Source organism: Mustela lutreola, chromosome 2 (assembly GCF_030435805.1).
Source record: "Mustela lutreola isolate mMusLut2 chromosome 2, mMusLut2.pri, whole genome shotgun sequence".
In the NCBI taxonomy this organism is placed as follows: domain Eukaryota; kingdom Metazoa; phylum Chordata; class Mammalia; order Carnivora; family Mustelidae; genus Mustela; species Mustela lutreola.
Genome location: NC_081291.1, coordinates 166055041 through 166076898, shown reverse-complemented (window position 1 = coordinate 166076898; position 21858 = coordinate 166055041). Strand labels below are relative to the sequence as shown.

Below are 21858 nucleotides of genomic sequence, written 5' to 3'. Positions count from 1 at the left end.
AGGTCACTCATGAGTTGGGGAAGGAAAAAGAGAGACATCAAATCTGTCTCTTCTATCTCTCCAAAAAGCAAGTGTATCTTCTCTATGACAGCCAGAACAAGATTGACCCCTTCCCTGAAGTTCTGTCAAATGTTTGAAGTTCCTTTGAGGTAAAATAAACACCGATTCCATGGTAATGCATAAGACCTAATGTGAAGATCCCTAAACATTGTTCTAGTCAGGATGTAAAAAAGAATATCAGATTCTGTTTCACTAGGGGTCAAGGGTTAGAAAAGCTGAGTAAAAAGAACTCTTTATAAAGCAAAAAAGCACACCACTGAGGGAGTGAGAATGGGAGATGGGAGACAGACTGGAAATATTGGGGACAGACTTTGGTAACACACCATTTCCCAGAGGTCAAGGTTGGTCCCCTTCAGTGTGGATGTTAAATAAAGCTGTCCTTTTCTCAGACAGCTTTGAACAGCCACCTAAAATTGCATGATAGCATATTTCTGCAAATGGAAATTATGTTAAAAAAATTATCACCTGTAGGTCGGGGCGCCTGGGTGGCTCAGTCGTTAAACGTCTGCCTTCGGCTCAGGTCATGATCCCAGAGTCCTAGGATCAAGCCGCTATTGGGCTTCCTGCTGACCGGAAGCTTGCTTCTCTCTCTCCCAGTCCCCCTGCTTGTGTTCCCTCTCTTGCTGTGTCTCTCTGTCAAATAAATAAATAAAATCTTTAAAAAAAAAAAAAAAAAGGTGACCTGTAAAGTAGCTTTGAACTTATTACAAACAACTGAGAAGAATGACTTAAGTGATAAAAAATATCAGCTCAAGGCATGATAAAACCTTTTATACACAAGAGTTGATTTCTATCATCCTTAGTCTTTCTTAGTGGCTAGTCTGATTTCCAAGTATCAGTCCCTTTTGCAGACTCCCTTTCAGCTGAGTTTTTATGGTCTCATTTATCTGAGAAGGATTAACTCCCGCTCCAACTTGAAGTCCCTGTGATTTTTCTCCCAAGAATAAACAAATGTTTACGGAATGTCAGTTTCAGGTGCATAACCATAGGGTAAAGTCCTTGCTCTCTTGGAGCTTACAGACTGCAGGGGAAGAAGTGTGGTGAAACAAGAAAAAGTGTAAAAGAGTACTGAGGCTTAGAACATGTCACCTGTTTGTTTCAGACACACATTTTTATTTGCTCTTAAAGCATGCCTGTGATATAGGAGAGAAACTTGTCACATTTTATAAGCGGGGAAATAGAGCTGGGGCAAGCCATTGGCCAGAGGCTACTCAAATAGAAAGTGACCCAGGCAGCATTCAAAGGAATCAAGCTTCTCTCTATGAGCAAATCCCGTACCCCCCCACTCCTTTTCCCGGTTCCTAAAGATGTTCAGTTTCCCTATGTTTCGTCACAATACTTAGTTGAATATTTACCTCCCTCTTTCTTCCTTCTTTTTGTTTTCCAACTAACATATTTTGGGATGCGATCTCAGAAGAGAAACATAGAGTGGGGTTTTGGATTGTTTTATCACTGATGCCATCAGGTTAGCACCCACCAGTTTAGGTGGAAACGATGCATGCGAGATTAGTGTGGGCCATGTCAATTCCCCTCCTCATTATCACTTTGGAAATGGGTCTTCCTTGCTTCCCCGGCAAACATGAAACACCGAAGTTTCCAGTGCCCATTGGAGATGGGTTGAGCTGTATGTACATAACCACTCGTGCTTGAGAAGGGACATGCATAAAACTTGTCCTGCATCCTGTTGCTACTACTGACTAGAGAAATATTTCAACAGAGCAGGTCCAGATCAGGAGAAATCCTCCCCCTTACTTGGTAAAAGTTCCCAAAGCAACGGCACGGGTTGGGCAGTGGGAACAGAGAATACAGGACATAGAAGGAAAGAGCATACGTAGTGGTTTTCCATTTTTGTTCATTTGTTGAACAAAACACTTCACAATGCTTTGTGGATCTGCACCTCCTGACCCCACTGGTCATGCTGGTTAATATCAGTAGTGCGTCTTGGCCAATCTGGCCACAAATGTAGATTTGTGTGCGAATCTATGTCAGTAGAATCTGGTGTGCAAAGGAACTTAATTGGGGCTGTGTAGATTGGGTGGGCAGTGATGCACTTAAATCTGTTTTACTTTGGAATGATGGAACACAGTGAAAATACCTACATAAGTTTCCTAAGGAGAACTGCATTGGAATATGTCCTTAAGCTATAAAATTACAGTGATCACTCAAGATGTTCACTATCCTTTGGCATTTTTTTTTTAAAATGTGAAATAAAAGTTAGATAACAAGACTGGGGAAAAAAGTCACTCTGTGCCCTCAGGAACCCTTGGTTTTTACCAAGTCTGGTTCCTCTTAAGCCCTCACTGTCCATTTTCAGGTGTCATGACACACTATGGCCACCACGTGGCCTTCAGGGAAATGCAGAGTAACGTTGGGCATGTCACTTATTTTTGGTTAGTTTTGATTTCTTCTATAAAATTGGACTCATACTACCTTCCTAACAGAGTTGTTGTGATGTTTAAATGAGAGACATAAGTAACCTGATTCATTCCCTCTCGAAGACAGGTTGAGAGAGGAGGGCTGCTGTATTTAAGTCCATGTTAGAAAGAATTACATACACACAAAGAAATTGTAACATCAAATTTGATGACATCTCTAAAAAAACCAAATACCAGAGCAATAAAAAAATCAATGGGTAAAATCCATCTCTTAAACAAAAAGTCAACAGTATTGAATCACAAATTGATTCAATACCTTAAAACTATAATTATAGCTTAATTGTATATTATTTACAAAAGATGGCAGCATAAAAAGTGATTTACTAAAGCTGAAAGTAAAAGGATGGGCAATATCATACCAGACATAAACAAAAAGAAAGCTGGGATCAGAACCTTAGCACTCAACAAAGTGGAAATCAACACTAGGGCAACAACACTGGGTGAGAAATGAAAGGTGATCTATGATGATAAAGAGGGTGAACCACGTGAAGGTTTCTGATAATTATTTATGTACCAAAGGACATGCCATTAAAACTCATAAATCAGGGACGCCTGGGTGGCTCAGTTGGTTAAGCAGCTGCCTTCGGCTCAGGTCATGATCCCAGCGTCCTGGGATCGAGTCCCACATCGGGCTCCTTGCTCCGCAGGGAGCCTGCTTCTCCCTCTGCCTCTGCCTTCCACTCTGTCTGCCTGTGCTCGCTTTCACTCTCTCTCTCTCTGACAAATAAATAAATAAAATCTTTAAAAAAAAAAAAAAAAACTCATAAATCAAAACCTATAGGAAATACAAAGAGAAATGGACAATGCTTAACTGAGGGATTTTAGTTCCTTTCCGTTGGTTCCTGACACAGGTAGTGGGACAATAACTACAGCAACGAGGGATAGTATACCACACACACATACATTACCCTTTTCTTTCAAATGATCTTGGAGGGGTCACATACCCGATCATATCAAAATCCTTAATAAATAAAAACATTAAAAAGCCATACACGCAATGGATAATCTCTTATCTAATTAGTATAGAATTAGAAAGCTTGAGAGCGGGTGAACAAAAATTCCACTCCCAGGAAATGTGTCAACTCTCTCTAAATAATTTCTGGGACAAAGTGAAAATTAAAACTAAATTTGTGGAGTGCCTGGGTGGCTCAGTGGGTTAAGCCTCTGCCTTAGGCTTAGGTCATGATCTCAGGGTCCCCCCCTCCATAGGGCTCTCTGCTCAGTGGGGAGCCTGCTTCCCCTTCTCTCTCTGTCTGCCTCTCTGCCTTCTTGTGATCTCTGTCTGTCAAATAAACAAATAAAATATTTTTAAAAAACCCCTAAAATCATGACATCACAAACATAATGTATGTGTATGTCATACAATGTTGTCAAAAGGTCAGCTGTGTGTGTGTGTGTGCACGTGCACACACATGCTCTCACATAGGTGCTGTACAGGCAGCCTCTTTTCTTGTTTGATCCTGTCTGGGCAGACCTAGGAGTGACTCAGTGGCTGCCTTCAGGAATACCCAGGTTGGATATGAAGAGGACGCTGATTCATTTCTCCTTTATTTAAATAATCTGAGTAGTGCTTTAAATAAACTATGTTGTTATTGTCAGCAAAGGAGAAAACTGTGTGCACTCATTAACAAAGGGGTGTTTTCAAGCTCATTTACAAGGAGGAAACCGACACCTAGGGACAATCTAATGTGTCCCAAGTCACCCAGCTCACTGAAACTGGGACCTAACAGCGGCTCCCTGGGAACGGGCCACCCTCTCTATTATTCCAATGTGTTGGGGGAGGGGAGCTGGGTCTACCCCACCAGAAGCCACAGGACACAAAGAATAAAATGCCCCGAGAACAGCAAGTCAAGGGAATGAGCTCTGAATGAGGAATCAGCCTGAAATGTGTCCTTCAACTGAAACATTTTTCTGGCTTATGTTTGTTTTTCACAGACTTCTCTCTCAACCCTTGGCATAGCACTGAAATTCCATAACTATTCAATAACCAAGAAGAGTGCGAAAGGCTGTGACCATGGATGGTGGGAAATTAATGAGCACATGTAAGTGGGTTCTGGATGTAAGGAATCTGATGAAAGGCCTGACCCAGAAGTTCAAAGCCTTGGATTCCTTGTTCCCAAAGAGTTTGCAGTTTACTACTTACAGAAATGGAAATAGAAGGGTATAGAGGCTACGAACTTGCTCAAGGTCACTCAGTCATATGTGATTAAGCCAGGATTCAAATCCATGTCTTATGACTCCCAAGTCCTTGGCTCATTGCTCCTTGCTGCTGGGCTATGGGTGTATATACTATACATTTTACGAAAATAGCTTGGCAGATGAAGTCTTTCAAACCATGCAGCCCTGGAGGAAATAGTAAATAGAAATCTTGGTGATAGGAAAGGTAGAAAACTTTAGCCAGTTCTTTGCAGGAGGAGAGGCTACACTGGCCTACACAGCACTGGCCTGAGGCTGGGACATGGGTTGAGGTTGATGAGAGAAATCTAGATGACTGAGCTTCCTGTACTGACCGAGGAGCTCTTCACTCTCGCCTTTCATTTGTCCTGTAGTGGTTTTTATTCTTTATTTGCTTCTGAAGTTGTAATAGATCTTGTAATAAAAAATACAGAACGCCCTGGGCATCTGGGTGGCTCAGTGGGTTAAGCCTCTGCCTTTGGCTCAGGTCGTGATCTCAGGGACCTGGGATCAAGTTCCACATCGGGCTCTCTGCTAGGCAGGGAGCCTGCTTTCTTCTCTCTCTCTGTCTGCCTGCTTGTGATCTCTGTCAAGTAAATAAATAAAATCTTTTTAAAAAAATATAGAATGTCCTGTCTTTATAGCAGAATAGCTTCGATGTTTACTTTGAGGCAAGATTATTTTTTGTGAAGTTAGCATAAGGAATTTACCTGCTAATTTTGTGCTCATTGTTAATCCATGAATGAGGCTTTCCTTTTCTAAATGATTTTCCTGAACAACCTTCTTTCATTTCCTTTAGGCTCTCGGATTACGAGCTAAAGTGGTCACTGGTTCTGTCTTCACTGGGATAAATCCTACCTGATTTATGACCATCCTTACATCCATTATTAAGACGTGGATTATACTTCTTTTGGGAGTACTTTTGAATCAGGGTCTATTATGTAGGAGGCAGAATACCTGGGTTCAAATTCTAGCTCTGTCACTCAGTAGCTGTATTAACTAGGACAAATAATTTAATCTCTTTGATTTTCAGCCTGTAAATGAGATAAGGAGGGATTTTTTTTTTTTTTTTGCTAAGCATTTAATTGAATAATGCATACTACATACCAAAAAATATTAACCATTATTATAATTAATATGATTATTTTGGATAAAGTTGTTGAATCACTATTTTGTGTACTTGAAATGAATGTAACATTATGTGTCAACTGTATTAAAAAAAATTGCTTTGGAAATGACATTGGATGGGTAAATACTATGGAATGTGCTTCCTCTTCAAGTTTTAAGAATATTGCATTCTGGTATTTCATTAGAGGTCCAGAAAACAAATCTTTACAATTCTTTTGTAAAATATGATACTATTTCTTTTTTGTCCTAAGTAACAACCCCCACCACCCATGGAGTGTTCCTGCCAAAGTATGAACAAGATCTTCTCCCAAGCAATCAATACCAGAAGAGCTCTCTGCCCTAAATACTTTTTCCAGAGGTCCAGCTCTTCCCTCTGTCTTGCCGGCTGGGAGAAATCCTATCAGATTCTTTTGATGCTAGTTGTGCCCTTAGGATTTAAAATGACATCCCTTTCCATTACCAGTTATTTTCATCTAAAAAGGAAGGAATCTAACTGAACTAATTTCTGATACCTTGCTGAAAAGCTGCGTAAAGGCATAATGGGGAAGTAGGAAAAGGTAATGCTGGCACAAGGAAGCCCAGGGCTCGTGAGTTCAGAGAAGGTGAGGATGGGGTGTGCGAACTCAGAGCAGCTAGAAGGCAGCCTATAAGCCTTGAAGGAATGGATGTCCTTCCTAGGAAGTTCTGCAGAGCAAAGTTCCTGACAGGAAAGCTGTTGGTGCCCTAGAAAGTTCTAGGGCTTAGTATCAACAGACTTGAGTCCTAATCCTTCTTCTACTTTCTCACTACTTTGAACTTGAACTCTTTACTTCACCTATTTAAATTCTCAGTTTTCTTTTCTATCTTTCTTTCTTTTTTTTTTTTTTTAAAGATTTTATTTATTTATTTGACACACAGAGAGAGAGATCACAAGGCGGAGAGGCAGGCAGAGAGAGCAGGGAAGCAGGCTCCCTGCTGAGCAGAGAGCCCCATGTGGGGCTCTATCCCAGGACCCTGCGATCATGACCTGAACCAAAGGCAGAGGCTTAACCCACTGAGCCACCCAGGCGCCCCGACTTCTCGGTTTTCTTACCTGTCATGTGTCTGTATCTGTAAACCAACTCTTGCTGGTTTCTCTAATTTCTCACCTTTTTTTTTTTTTTTTAAATTTTAGTTCCATTAGCCACCACTATGCCCCCTTCCTTACTGTTCCCCTCTAAACTCCAGCTCAAGGGCCTTGGGGGTGAGAAGCGATTGGCATTCACAGATTCCAGTGGAGGATGTCCCTCCTCAGCCCGTGTGCTTGCTGTTTCCCTTTGAGACCTTGCAGGTTTCACTCTGGGAAGAGCTTTGCCAACTCAGGGCAGAGACCTAACTTACCATGGGCCACCAGAGAGCACAGTAATATTTCATGTTCTACTAACCACAGTACTCATATCGTAAGAATTACTAACAGGAGGGGCATCTGCTCATAGGTACAAGAAGTAAGAAAAATCAAGGTGAGGAAATATTGTGGGCAGACATTGTTATTTTGAAATTCTACCAAGGACAAGCCCTAAAGTGCACATCGGTTTTCAATTTCATTTGAAAAAAAAAATATCGTTGTGTTTTACTTTAACTATTGCTGGGTTCTTTCCATATTTTCATCCTGAGCTCATGGATTCCACTCTGCTCCATGGCGAGGTTTGTGGGCAAAAGCAGGCATTTCTTGTTATATGGTTATTTACACAGAAAGAAAGAGAGGACCCATATTTCTTCTGATTACAAGTATTGGTGAGGAGAATACTAGATAACAGTCAAGAGTACTGCTGTTGTATTTAGCAGAGTAGGAAATTGAGGCGACAGAAGTTACTCAGTCACTTAAGCATACGTTGGAGAACTACCTTTAGCTCTGTGGTGAGCATCTCTGCTTATAAAGCCCAAAGTGCCAAAGTGTCTGTGTGTTCACTGTCAATAGGGATGTGTGGACAGAGCCTCATCCACGCTTCTTCCCTGACTCTCGCCTCCTTAGGTACTGTGGCTCGTACATGGATCACCAGACGATTTTCCGTGTGCCTAGTCCGCTCGCTCGCATTCAGCTGCAGTGCAGTTCAAGGCTTTCCGACCAGCCGCTTCTGGTGGAATATGGAAGTTACAACATTAGTCAACGTAAGCCTGGAATTTGCTTTTTAGAAAACTCTAATAAATGGTTAAACAGAGTCTCATACTTCGTAACTCTAAACTTAATAAATTTATAAATTAAACTAAACTTAAGAAACTTAAGAAATTAAGGAATAAAAACAGATGTATTTCTGCTTCATTACTACTAATGTGTAAATGAATATATTATAAATACACATAATATAAACAAAATACATAATTAATAAGACACAAACTTATGTATTTATTACTACTATCATTTAAATTGTAGAAGAAATGACATAATTCTCTGTTACAATTGAGAAATTGTTTCTTATGTTATTCTTATGCTATATGGGACAGACCCATTTCTTGATTTATTGTCCCTGCTACTCTTAAGTCTTTGAACATTTGATGTTTATATGAATATTTGGTGGATCAGAGGACAACTGTTGTGATTCACTTCAGCCCATGACCCATAGGGAGAGTTGGTTGGTCAAGGAGAGTTTAAACAGCAGGCCTCAAAATGTTACTCTCCACACTGAGAACCACGGGGACAATGGCCAGGAGGTAGTCAGCAGTGTTTGGGGGAAGTCTTCAGAGCTGGAGAGACTAGATATTGACTCAGGAAACTCTTGGCCCATTTTAAAAGGGGAAAAGTAAGGGTTAACCACTCCATGAGGATAAGACTTGAGAGAAAGCTCATTTAGAACCTTCCTTCTTTGCCAATATACTTGCTTCTGGATCTGGGCTATCATACTTCTGAATATCAGAATATTACAATTTCCATCAAGAATAACAGGTAAATAGTGAGTCGTCTTATTTTCAATTGTTTTTTCAAACATGAATATTTTCTACAAACCTACCCTCTCCGTTGTGTGCCAGGGAGATAGGGGTTGACCAGACCATGCATTTCCCCCCATTCTTTTGCACAAGGGGAGTATCTTAGTCTGTCCAGCTACTCTAACAGAGTACTCCAGACCGGATAGCTTATAAAGAACAGAAACTTATTTCTCATAGTTCTAGAGGCTGGATGTCAGAGATCGGGATGCTAGCATGGTCAGGTGAGGGCTCTCTCTGGGTCGCAGACTTCTATTCTCACATGGTAGAGGAGGCTGAGGGAGCTCTGTGGGGCCTCTTTTATAAGGACATTGATCTTATTCATGGGACCTCTGCCTTCATCACCTAATTCCCTTCCTAAGGCCCTTCTTCCTAGTATCATCACATTGGGCACTAGGATTTCAACATAAGAATTAGTGAGGCCCACCAACATTCAGATGATAACAACAAAGGATTTGTTATTTCTAATATATTTAGCTTTAAGCCAGGACTTATAATTCAAGATCAGGCAGAAGATGGATCTTTGATGAGTAGCCAGCTGAAGCGGACTGGGAGGTAGAAAGTTTTGAGGCCAGTCACTAATCTCTCTAGGTCCAAGTGTCAAAGATCAGTGGTTACTAATGTATTTGGGGACAGTGATCACTTGAAAATGGACTTAAAAGCACAGAGTCCTTAGAACAGTGCCTGTGATCATATAGGATTCAGAGACACCAGGAGGCCACTTGTAATTCCCTCGGGAGTCTAAAGACTGCATCCCAAGACTGCTGGACTCTCTAAAGCATATTCCAGCTTTCACTTTCTCCAAGTCAGTAATGAAGCCAGACTGCTGAGTGAAAGATGGAGATAATGGAAGTTTGACTGTACCTGTGACCTGGAGCCAGTGTCCACTCAGAGCCTCTGGTGGGTTAGTTTACTTTCTCTGCTCTCCTAAAGTCACTTGTTTTGTCTTTCAGTTGTCACCTCTAGCTTGATTTGATGGAGAAACTGTAGAATTACTGTCTCTACATGGCCAATTCCTTAACCACCTAATACTTCATCATTCTTTGTTCATGTGGTCTGACGACTTTTAGGGACTCACCCAAGACTTCTCGTGTTTTATTGTCTCTAGCCTGTCCCGTTGGATCTTTTCGATGCTCCTCTGGCTTGTGTGTCCCTCAAGCCCAGCGATGTGATGGAGTAAATAACTGCTTTGATGAAAGCGATGAGCTTTTCTGTGGTGGGTATTTGAATTCTTCTGTGGCTTTCTTAGGAACAAGTAACTTCTCAGGGCCATTGTTGCTGCTGATGTATATCCTGGGTCTTTGTAGCTGTTAGCTATTGCTGCATAACAAGTTACCCAAAACGCAGTGACTGACAATAATCATGTATTCTAGACCACGCACCTGTGAGTTGTTTGAGATAGGACTGATCTAGGCTGGCCTCAGCTGGGTCCTTCTGCTTTAAGCAGTAGGTCCTCTTAAGTTTGGTTCTTTCCAGGTTGGGGTCAGATCTACTGCTCATGGTTCCTTTTCTCATTGAACCAGTGGGCTGGCCATGGCAGTGGTAGTAGCAAAGGAGGGGTGAGCAAAACCACAGTGTTCCTCTTAAGTTCTGGGCTTGGAGCTGGCACACCATCACTTACATCATATTCCATCACTCAAAGCGAATCCTAGAGCTAAGGCTACAGTCCAGGGGCAGGAAGCTTATCACACACACTTTGGGGTCATGCAAGAGTGGAGGTATATAATAGTGCATAACAGTCCCACAGGGAGTGAGGGTCTGAGGTCAGTAATTCAATGAACCACAATCTTCAACTAACAGAAAAGTCACCACTTTCAGCCCATTCATTCATGGAGCACAGGTGTTGGGAAGGAGAGAATTACTGTTATTGCTATTATTGCCTGTATAGTTTGCAACAGTGTCACACTTGTAATGATGAAGGGGCAGGGTATTGGAAATTCCTATTTTGGACAGCGATTCTCTCTCTTGGTTTCTCATTTACTATTTACACATCATTCCTGAATCTACCTCCAGTTTTAGGGAGTCATATGGAGGGGATGGTTCATCAGACCATATGACACCATCGGCAATGCTTTCTCCTAAAGATCCAGACTTTCATTCAAATACAATTGTGATGGTGAAGCTATTTAATTCCTTCCATATTCTTGGAGAAAAAGTACAGTTAATATAACTATGAAAAACTTATATTCCTGAAAAACAACCTGTGGCTCTACACATTTATTTATTTATTTATTTTACAAAACAAAGTAAAACTCTCTTAACTTAGGGCTCAGTGACCTTCTCAATCTATAGGGTTTTCTGTTGCTGAAGAAAATAAATGCTGGCTATTATATAGTGAGCAAGGTTGCTGGTGTTTTTTTACATTATTATCATTCCCTGCTATGATTATTGTTATTGTATAAAAAGGGCTGTTTTTGGTAATCATTATTTCTCATTGTGCCATTTTAGAAAATATTCCCTAGGAGTCAGCTAGGTACACCCAGAAGCCTCAATGAACATTTCAGGGCAGTCATGTCCTCTCCTGTTACCTCTGGCCCCTAACAAGAGATGCCACTGAAAACACGAGAGCAAATAACAAAAAATGATCACTTTTCACAAAACCAGAAATGTCAAAGGAATCATATCTTCCAAGAGTGCTTGCTAATATAAGTGTGCCTGTCCCTTGTCCAAAGGCAATTCATGAAAATATTCCAAAGAAGAAAACTTGTGATAATTTACAATGGTGTTTCTTAATTCAGGAAATGGATCACCCAGGACAAGTCATTTAAAAGACGGTTTTCCTTATACACAGATGACAAGCCTATTGTCCTTCAAAGTCTCATAGCTGTTAATCTATTCAACAAAACTTTAATGAGCACCTACTATGTAGTTAGGGCCCTGAGATTAAAAAAAAAAAAATGAATAAGAGATCCTCAAGTTAAGGCCACTCCCACTTTGTTTAGGAAGGCAGACAAGTTCAATTTTATGTATTTAGTTATTTGATTTTTTTTTTTTTTTTTTTTTTGAGTGAGAGAGAGAGAGAGAGGAGGGGCAGAGGGAGAGAGAATCTTAACCAGTTTCCACGCCCTGAGACAGTGACCTGAGCGGAAATCAAAAGTTAGAGCTGAACTGACTGAGTCATGCAGGCACCCCAGACAAGTTCAATTTAGATAACAACTTATGATTTTTCTTTTCCTTAAAAGAAAATCTCAGGATGCATTTAGCTGTAATTAAGTACACAAATTGCCAGAGTTGAATGTGTTTTGGCAAAAGCAAAAACCAGACCTGACCAACTCGGAGCACTAGGGATTACAGCAAAGTTTCAACCTCTGCTTTTCTCTGGCAGGTGTCAGGTTGGAGGAAAAGACACTTGGTATTTTATGGAAGTCATCTTAGCCATGTGCACCATTAGAAGGGCACTGCTGGTTCTCAAAGGCCGGTGATGACACAGGCTCATGAGCTTTCTGTCTGTTTTCCTTCCAGTGACTCCTAAGCCCGCCTGTAATGCCAGTTCCTTAAGACAGCCCAGCCCTCTGGTCTGTGACGGCTTCAGGGACTGTGAGGATGGCCAGGATGAGCAGAACTGCACTCAGAGTGAGGGAGAGTCTTCTGTGCTCTGCCCTTCTTCCTGTATACTCCGTTAAGTGGGAACTGAATACCCCTGGGGTGTGGGGTAGGACAACTGATGTGTGCTGGTGTTGCCAAGACTTACCCAGTTTCAGCACTGAAAATCCCAGTTCCCTGGGTTCCTCCTGGGCCCAGGCAAAATGGGACAGTTGGTCACTGTTTGAGTTGAGTGTGTGTGTTGAGCGTGTGCATGTGTGCACGCACGTGCGTGTGTGTCGTGTGAATACTGGAAGATTTTCGTTGCTTATTTGCTTTTAATGCTGCTGGAGAGTAAAGGATGCTGAGGACGTGATCTAGAGGGACCTGCCAGATACCGTGATGGGCATGTTCTCTTCTAGCCCCTGCAGAAACACACACCACTAGAGCTGTGAACAAATGTGCTGGGATTCCCAAAGCCTGTCCTTTCCCCCCATAATGCTGTGAAAGGACTGGATATAGTATTGACCTTTGCTCAACATTTTCTTGGAGAGCACGACAAAATAATCAATAGGCCACGGCCTAAAGAAACCAATAAGGCCAACCGCTTTGCATGTCTGGAAGAAGAAAGGAGGGGCCATGGGATTGATTCTCAACAGGTGGCCTGCCTGCCCGCCTGGCTTCCAATGGTTCTGCTGGGGTGAGGGGGCTGGTCACCGTGGGCTCGCATCATCGCCCTCTGCCATGTTGCCCAGAATGGCAAATACCGATGCCCGGGCAACCCCATCCTTGGAGGATGGAGTTGAGTGTCATTCCCTCAAGTCTGTTTCTGGGCACGAAAAACTCTACCCTCTTTTGTTCATTTTTAGGCATTCCATGTAGCCACAGGACTTTTAAATGCGGCAATGATATTTGCTTTAGGAAACAAAACGCACAGTGTGATGGGACCGTGGACTGCCCAGACGGAAGCGACGAGGAAGGCTGCAGTGAGTAGAAATACTCTCCTTCCGACTCCCTGTAGTCCCTCCTTGAGTCCCAGTTGTTCATTTTCATTCCCTTCTTGGGGTCAATCCCCCTGGCAAAAGTTGGGGTCCTGGGAAGAATAGTAAATATTGGAGAACTGCGACTGAAATGGTTTCTCAGAATAAAAACCTCTGGAGGGGATCTTCTCTGCTTTCTCCACAACAAGCATTAAAACCTCAGGTGCTTATAATGAGAACTTCCACTTTCTGGTAACTCTAATCAAGGGAGAGGCTCCTAAATAAAAAGTCCCCGAGAAAAGAAACTGAAACTGGAACGCAGTGGATGACTGTGACTTAAAATGCCAAGCGCTGCTGCTTTCTTTGGCTACGCCCTGAAAACTATAGTCTGCCATATGTTAGTTTGTGGTCTCTAACTGGCTCCTAGGCAGCAGGGTAGTTACGCATCCTTATCAAAACATAACTGGAAAATAATTGTTCTGGTAACGACTTTGTCTTAATAGGTTTTCACATGTCTTTCTCTCAAATCAGCGCGCTCCCAAAGACGCACTCGCTTCTCTTGCGATTGGAACTAATCTTTTCCTCCCCAATCATCTAAGCCCCAAGGCTACTGTTCCTATCACGCAGCTGTTGCTAAAGAGGCCCCTCTTCCTTGAATCAATGTGCTTTATTGTCCAGAGACTCTGTGTCCCGCCTGTTCTCCGGAGGAAGTGGTCTGGGGGTGCGTTTTCTCTAGAGAAGCAAGAGGTTTCAAATTGCTTGCCTGGTGCCTCAGTTGCCAGTGCAGCTTGAAACCCGATTTAATTTCCAGTTTTTCTTCCAAGTCTGCTCCACCCCTCACCCCCCCACCTCGGGTCTGCTTTTAAGTCACATGGCCCTTCCTTTCTCCCAAGGCTGCAGCAGGGGCTCCTCCGCCCTCCACCGCATCATTGGGGGCAGCGACACACAGGAAGGGGGTTGGCCTTGGCAAGTCAGCCTCCACTTTGTCGGCTCGGCCTACTGCGCAGCCTCGGTCATCTCCAGGGAGTGGCTTCTTTCTGCAGCCCACTGTTTCCACGGAAACAGGTAGGGCATCTCACTTCTTAGTCTAAGAGGGCACACTCTCTGATTTCAGACCATACATCTGCCCTCAAGCTGTGGAAGGAAGCTGCCCGCTGGGGACATTGGAGCAGTTCAAATGGCGTGTGTGTGTGTGTGTGTGTGTGTGTGTGTGTGTGTTTGTGTGTGTGTGTAGAACAGGCACTGGACTTCTATTTGGAGAGGAAGGGTAATTTCCAAAGTGGTGGTTGGCAGGGGTAGGGGGGGCCCTCCCACATCACCAGGCAACTAACTCTTTGACGCCAGTCTAGTGTCTTGCAATTTAACTCAATTCTGACCCTGTCTGCTTGCAGATAGCATCAGATTAAACAGGTGGAGGGCTCAGACCTAGGAAACATTTCTCTCCTCCCCACCTCAGACACCTCTTCTAAGTCCAGGTTGTCACTATTCTTCTGGCTTAAAGGCTATAGAGGTTCTAACCATCTCTTCTTAGGGTTTAGTAAATTTGCTAGAGCAGTTCATAGAACTGAGAAAAGTGGTTTACTTTCTAGATCACTGGTTTATTGTAAAAGGGTGTAACTCAGGAACAAACAGAGGGATGAGATACACAGGACAAGGTTTGGGGAAAGGGGGAGAAGCTATCATGCCCTCTCCAGACCCCTGTCCTTTTGGGTCTTTATGGAGGCTTCATTACACAGGCAAGATTGATTAAATCATTGCCATTGGCAGTAGATTCAACCTCCAGCCCCTCTCCCCTCCTCAGAGGTCAGTGAGTGGGACTGAAAGTTGCAACCCTCCAATTACATAGTTGGTTCTCCTGGCCACCAGCTCCCCGGCCTTAGGTGGGGTCCAAAAGTCAACATTAACATAACAACATAATAAAAGACAGCTTTGTGGCTCTATTCATTTAGGAAACTCCAAGGGTTTTTAATATTTGAATAAAATAATAATTTAATGAAATAAAAATAAAATAAAGTATAAATAAAATATAAAATAAATGAAATATAAATAAAAATAAAGTAAAAATAAAATAATAATTTAATATAAAAGGATTTTATATAATTGAACTATGTGCTTCTTGTGGAACTTACAGAATTCACGTTCATGATTAAAATGGCTATGCTTGTCTTCGATCATTAGTCTTTTACACTAAGACACTGTTCCAAGTAACATGCTAACCTTAATACTCCCCCAGGTCCCCGATGCCAACCATGAGATGTCAGGCCAGCAGATTTGGGGCCACACTCTTTGAATTCTGTCCTTATTTTTCTTGCAAAGCTTTCGCAATCTCTTCACCCCACTAGAACAATCTCTTCATCTCACTAGAACAAGGCTGCTGTGCAGGTGGAGATGGATACCTCACATGGAGACCACAAGACCCTCAGTAAATTTGTGCAAGGTCACAAAGGTCAGAAGTAGAGTTCTGGAAGGGCTGGCAAAGAGTGGGGTCCTTGTGAATGGTCATGCTTGAGTAGTTGTAGCCATGATCTTTTAGGCTTCTGGTAGATCGATGACAAGAAGGAATTTCATCAAATTCCTCCTTATTGCACTTTGATTTCTAAACTCTCTTGAATTCATATTATTTGAATTTGGCAAAAGGATTCCCAGATCATTGTCTTACCGGCCCTGTCTGTCCCCATCAGATGCCTATGTCAGCATGAATAGGAAGAATGTAACAAATTAATTCTAGTCACATTCTTGACCTGCATGTGGCTCATGAAATAGCAGGGGCAACAGAATTTCCAGCAGTTCTTTAGGATGGCAGAGGGACTTTTCTGGAACATGGCTATCATGCACCACTCCTACTAGACCTTCCTTCAACTCTGTTTACTAGGAGACAGGGAGGCTGGGAAAAGTTGTGTTTTTCGCCATGCCCACGGACAGAGCCAGGGACTAGAATGGGGCTGGAAGGGAGGCCTCCTTTTCTCAGCACTTGTCAGGCTGCAGAGGGCTTGTGTCCAAACCCTGGATGGTTCTTCAAACCCTGGCCACTGACTTCATGCTTCCTTCCTTTTCTGCCAGGTTGTCAGACCCCACGCCATGGACTGCTCACCTCGGGATGTACGTGCAGGGGAATGCCAAGTTCATCTCCCCAGTGAAGAGAATTGTGGTCCATGAGTACTATAACAGTCAGACCTTTGACTATGACATTGCTCTGCTACAGCTCAGTACAGCCTGGCCTGAGACCCTGAAACAGCTCATTCAGCCAATATGCATCCCTCCTGCTGGCCAGAAAGTGCGTGGTGGGGAGAAGTGCTGGGTGACCGGCTGGGGGCGAAGGCACGAAGCAGGTGTGTGAATGGGTGAAGGGTCATGCCCTCCCCCTCCGGATAATACTAACTTGCGTTGATGTAGTGCTTTGGGGCTCATGGGGTTTTTTGTATATGTTCTTGTTTGAGCTTCCTGATAATTCGAAGAAGTAGAATGGAGGCAGTGTTAATTATTTCTATTTTATGATGTTCTTCCTTTGCCCCAAAAAGAAGCAAGACCCACCACATCAGGGGCGGCAGGGAGGGAGGGTTCTGAATAGGGCAAGATTGGAGAGACGGTATGGGCCTTTTCCAAATTTTGCTAAGTTTTCCACTACAGAAGAGAGTTCCTCTTTACTCAGGTTCCCTTTCACCCAAAGAAGGGATTCCTTTTCTTAAGGAAGAGAACACCCACACCACCCCTCCCCCCAACAAACCCTATTATGTCAAGTCAGAGGCAACTATCTGTAGGGTTGTGCAGATCTGTCCATCACAAGGGCAACTTGCCAGGTAGATGAGAGTCAGGGCTGAAAGCCAGCCTGTCCTTAGCTCCCCAGAGTGCAAATTCAGGCCTGAGGGTACATCAGCTTAGAACTGGACCGCCCAGAGGGGACACCTCTGTACAATCCCTTCACCCTAGCTGGCATCTCTATCATTATGCACAAAGGTCAGAGTGGTAGGGACGTCCAGATGTCCCCACATCTGCTCCATCAAGATGTTTCACGGTCTAGGATTAAAGGTTGATTCTGAATACGCAGTGAGAGGAAGAAGCCACAGCTTTGTGAGTACTGCCCCAGGGCTGACTTTTCCTTCGTCTCCCCGACATCTCAGATTCCCGGGCAGCCATTTCCAAGGGTTTAAGGACAGATGCGTTTTCTGCCAACTTTGACTCTTATCCTTGCCCTCCTTTTGACACTCTCTAAACGTTCCTTGCGGGCAGCTTCTGCAGGGCTCACTGCTGGCATGTGAGTTAATGTCCCAGGGGCCTGCTGGGATCTCATGGCTCCAATCCCCATAACCTATCAGGACTGTGCTCCGGGCTTTAATGACATTATCTTAGATCACAGGAGGGAAGAGTCGATTCAAACAGCTTATCATGGGACATCTCTTTATAAGCATGAGTGTGAGTGTACTTACTTTTCGGAATCATTTTAGCCAGGCAGGATAAAAAGGAAGTGAAAAGGGTATAACAAAACTGTTATGTCTTTATGGTTTCCAGTTCTCTCTCCTATATCTGATTATGCTGCTCCATTTAAAAGGTAGGCCTCGCAACCAGTATTAGTGACTATTGGGATTCACAGTCCTACCGGAAGCAGGAAATACGTAGTGAGGGAGTGTGGCTCAGCTGGAGACAGAGTCAGACCTTGGGTGTGAGTCCTGCTCTATTTCTTGCTGTCAGGTCGGCCACTACCTCTAACCTCCTCAGCCTCTACTTCTTCATCAGCAAAAGGGGGATTATAAAAGAATTTCCATAAAAAATTGTTCTGAGGATGAGGAGAAAATGTGAGTAGGTGGTCTGACGGCACCCCGAGTAAGTGTAATCATTACCCTGATTTCCACTTCCCATGTGTTTTCCAGATAATAAAGGCTCCCCTGTTTTGCAGCAAGCAGAGGTAGAGCTCATTGACCAAACCCTCTGTGTTTCCACCTATGGGATCATCACTTCACGGATGTTGTGCGCAGGGGTCCTGTCAGGCAAGAGAGATGCCTGCCGGGTAAGTCATCGCACCTTTCCTTTGCCAAGATGCCATGCTTTCCATACGTGCTTTCATGTGTAGTTTGCACAACACTGGGAAAGAACTAGGACAGGTATTTCCCTTAATTCAGAGACTAATTATAATCTAATTGCCTAAGATCAGGGAAAGGCGATTAAATAATTAGGTCTTTAAAACTCAATATTCTGCTTCCCATGTATTTTCCTCATTTAGAAAATGAGATTTGGATTTATCATTCTGCCATGATTTATTTTCTTGTAACCAAGAACTAAAAAAAAACAAAGCAGTCCTCTCTCTCTCTCTCTCTCTCTCACACACACACACACACACACACACACACACAGAGTGTCTTAGGATGGTTAGCAGCCATTTCTCTACTGAAATACCAGGGTTTTATTCACTTGCTCCTTTGATGCATAGGCTGAGGAAAGGGAAAGAGGAGTGGGAGAGGCGACAGAGGACACTCGTTCCTATGCCTCTGGTTAGGCCTTCTGACAGGGGTCAAGTTGGAGTTCATGTTCATGGATATGTTTCCAAGTCTCAGATTCCAATCTATGCAGATAACTGTATGATTGCCAAAAGGTGAACAGATGCTTTTGAGGCTGAAGAGGGCAGTGGGAGCTGTTCCCACATCTCTCTAAAACTTTAGCCACTATGCCACAAATACTCATTGTAATAATGGATTTTATCTTCTGAACTCCTAATTTGTGGCAAGCACTAGATCCTTTACATAAATTCATTTAAGTCTTTCTTTCACGAGCATTTTATGGAAGAGGAAACTGGACATAGAGAGGGTGAGCAAATTATCCAAGGTCACACAGCTAGTAAATAAATACCTGAGCTGGAATGTGAACCCTTATCTGTCTAATACTAAAACTGCTATGTTTTGGCTGCTTCCTTCCTGAGGCTAGGCAGTCATATTGTCCTATTCCACCTAGCCATCAGAGTTTATAGGTCAACTTAGACTTAGTAGAGCTGGTATGGCAATAATTAAAATAAAAAGAGCCCAGTTTCTCACCAGCCAGAATTCACTTAAGCAGGGTTGGAACTGGGCGGTGGGACTCGGGGGCAAATTCAGAATGCTTTTTTATCTTTGCCTCTAGCTAAGTTGCAGGTTTACCTGTTCTCCAAACTAGAAAAATAAAGCCCAGATGTTATAATTTAAAGGATAGATACTGTAGGAATTATGTTTACACTTTGAATTATTTTCATCTTTGCTTTTTGAAGTTGAGATATCAGAAGGGACTCTCAAATGAGGGTGATCTGTCCTTGACAGCTGTGGGCCAGCAAGCCATGGAGGTTTCCTCAGGGTGTCATTCTTCATTGTTCTTTGTCAGAATCCAAAGCCAACCACTGAATTTGCATGGCCCCAAGGCAGAGGTCAACTTTTCAAGATAACCCTGGTTCCTGACGTTGTTGTCAGGGCTAAATGATCCCCAAACAGAGTTTGGCAGACAGCTCACACTCAACAAATGTTAGCAGTTATTACCATTACTCTTAGTACTTTGGCTACCTCCACTACTATTGAGTTTTTTTTCTTCATTTGGGGTGTGTGGAAGTTGTTTCCCCTACAAGAATATTGTGAAGATACTCTTGGACTAAGAAATTACATTTCTTGTGATAAATGCAGCTTTTTGACTTTGGGAAGAATAATTCTCAAATGACATTAGAAGTTTCATATTATTTCATATTATTTTCCTTCTCTAAACTACATAATAATTGGTCAAGTGAAAACTTTCCAGAATGAGAGTTTTGATACAATCCATTAAACACATTAATGACAAAATTGATGATCACAGAGAAAGATACTTCCTGCTTACATTATCTTCTTGTGTAGGGAGATTCGGGTGGACCTTTATCTTGTCGAAGAAAAAGTGATGGAAAATGGATTTTGACTGGCATCGTTAGCTGGGGACATGGATGCGGAAGACCAAACTTTCCTGGTGTTTACACGAGAGTGTCAAATTTTGTTTCCTGGATTCATAGATATGTCCCTTCTCTTTTGTAAAAGTACAAGTTGGAGTTTTGACTGTGATTTCTGGGATAGAATCTTAAAAAAAAAAAAAAAAAGCAGCAATTAACCCTTAAAGGAAACCCAATTTTTTTCCTTCTGTAAATTTCAGATTGCTTACATTTGGTACCTATCGAAAGTCAGAGAGATTAATATGTATTTTATTCCATAAAAAATTGCCTCAAGGCTAGAGTTGTATTCCTTCTTAAACATCAAGGGGCTATTGATTCAGAAATGGAGGAAAACCTAATGTCATGAATCAAGACTCTTAAATAATGTAAAAAATGGGCAAGGTGCTCAGGAATCCATTCTTTATGTTTCTATTCAAGGTACAGATATTTATAAGGATTTAGTCAAATCTAATTTATTAAAATAAAAAATTCCATTAAAAATGCCTGATTTCAGTATTATAATAAAAGTAAATGCACCAAATGTCTCTTTTATAAATGCAAATGAACCCAATCTCAGTTATTGACAAAAGAAGTACCTATATTATTGGTTTCCAATCCAATTTTGTCTAACCACGTAATAACAGACTTTCTTCAGGCATGGCAAAGGGTTATATTGTGTACAGAGAAACCAATCAACTAAACAACAAAACAGACAACCCAACTCACTTGGCTATTTCAGGATGTCAGGATGACATTCAACTATATGCACTAAAATCATGGAATGAAGCATCATGGTAGTTCGACTGAAAGCACTTACGTGGGATTTAAGGAATTGTGATAATCCTGTTCATCAGTTGAATGAGAAGGGAATTTTTAGATGGTTGTTTTGAAAGTCAAATTTTTCAGAAATATTATCATTGGGCTTCTGATTTTTTTTTTTTTTTTAAAGATTTTATTTATTTATTTGACAGAGAGAGAGATCACAAGTAGGCAGAGAGGCAGGCAGAGAGAGAGAGAGAGAGAGAGGAGGAAGCAGGCTCCCTGCTGAGCAGAGAGCCTGATGCGGGACTCGATCCCAGGACCCTGAGATCATGACCTGAGCCGAAGGCAGCGGCTTAACCCACTGAGCCACCCAGGCGCCCCGGGCTTCTGATTTTTTTTAATAAAACTCTGATGGCTTAGACTTATTTCTATTTTCAGGGTATTATAATACCTGGCATAGTTGTAAACCTGTAGTACATGCTCAAAACATCATAGTTATTGATTTATTTGATCTTGATTTAGAAGGTTTCATATTTAATCTTGGAATAGGCTTTCCATGAACAGAGGCCTCACTTAACAATACCACTGACTAGTTGAAAACAGCAGGAAGGAGAAGAATGATATCGTTTGTTTTCTCTGGGACAAAGTCAAAGAAGTAATAATGCTATTTTTAAGTAGGATCCAGAATAATGAAAATGGTTTTTGTGGGGTTTCAGAGGATCTTAATGGAACAGTAAAAGGAGAGAAAGAGAGCAAAAGTTTTTCTGTCTGGATCAGACAGAAAAACTGAAATATGGATTTAATATCCCTGAAATAGTGAATGATTCCCAGTTCAGAGAACATATTTTAATTTGCCAAAAGATTGTTTCTATCAGGTAAAAGACAACATTCTTTTTTTAATTTTTTATTTCTTTTCAGCATAACAGTATTCATTGTTTTTGCACCACACCCAGTG

At 42.2% G+C, this 21858-nt stretch overlaps 1 protein-coding gene across 1 annotated transcript in view; it reads left to right on the top strand.

The window, feature by feature from the left end:
• Window positions 1–21057, top strand: part of TMPRSS7 (transmembrane serine protease 7) — a 32024-nt gene extending 10967 nt beyond the window's left edge. The window contains exons 8-16 of the mRNA XM_059164153.1: window positions 4431–4537; window positions 7789–7925; window positions 9844–9951; window positions 12198–12308; window positions 13127–13243; window positions 14131–14302; window positions 16298–16566; window positions 18103–18239; window positions 20077–21057. Coding sequence (XP_059020136.1) covers window positions 4431–4537; window positions 7789–7925; window positions 9844–9951; window positions 12198–12308; window positions 13127–13243; window positions 14131–14302; window positions 16298–16566; window positions 18103–18239; window positions 20077–20247 — 1329 coding nt within the window. The 3' untranslated portion in view covers window positions 20248–21057. The remainder of the gene's footprint in view (window positions 1–4430; window positions 4538–7788; window positions 7926–9843; window positions 9952–12197; window positions 12309–13126; window positions 13244–14130; window positions 14303–16297; window positions 16567–18102; window positions 18240–20076) is intronic.
• Window positions 21058–21858: the final 801 nt, after the last annotated feature.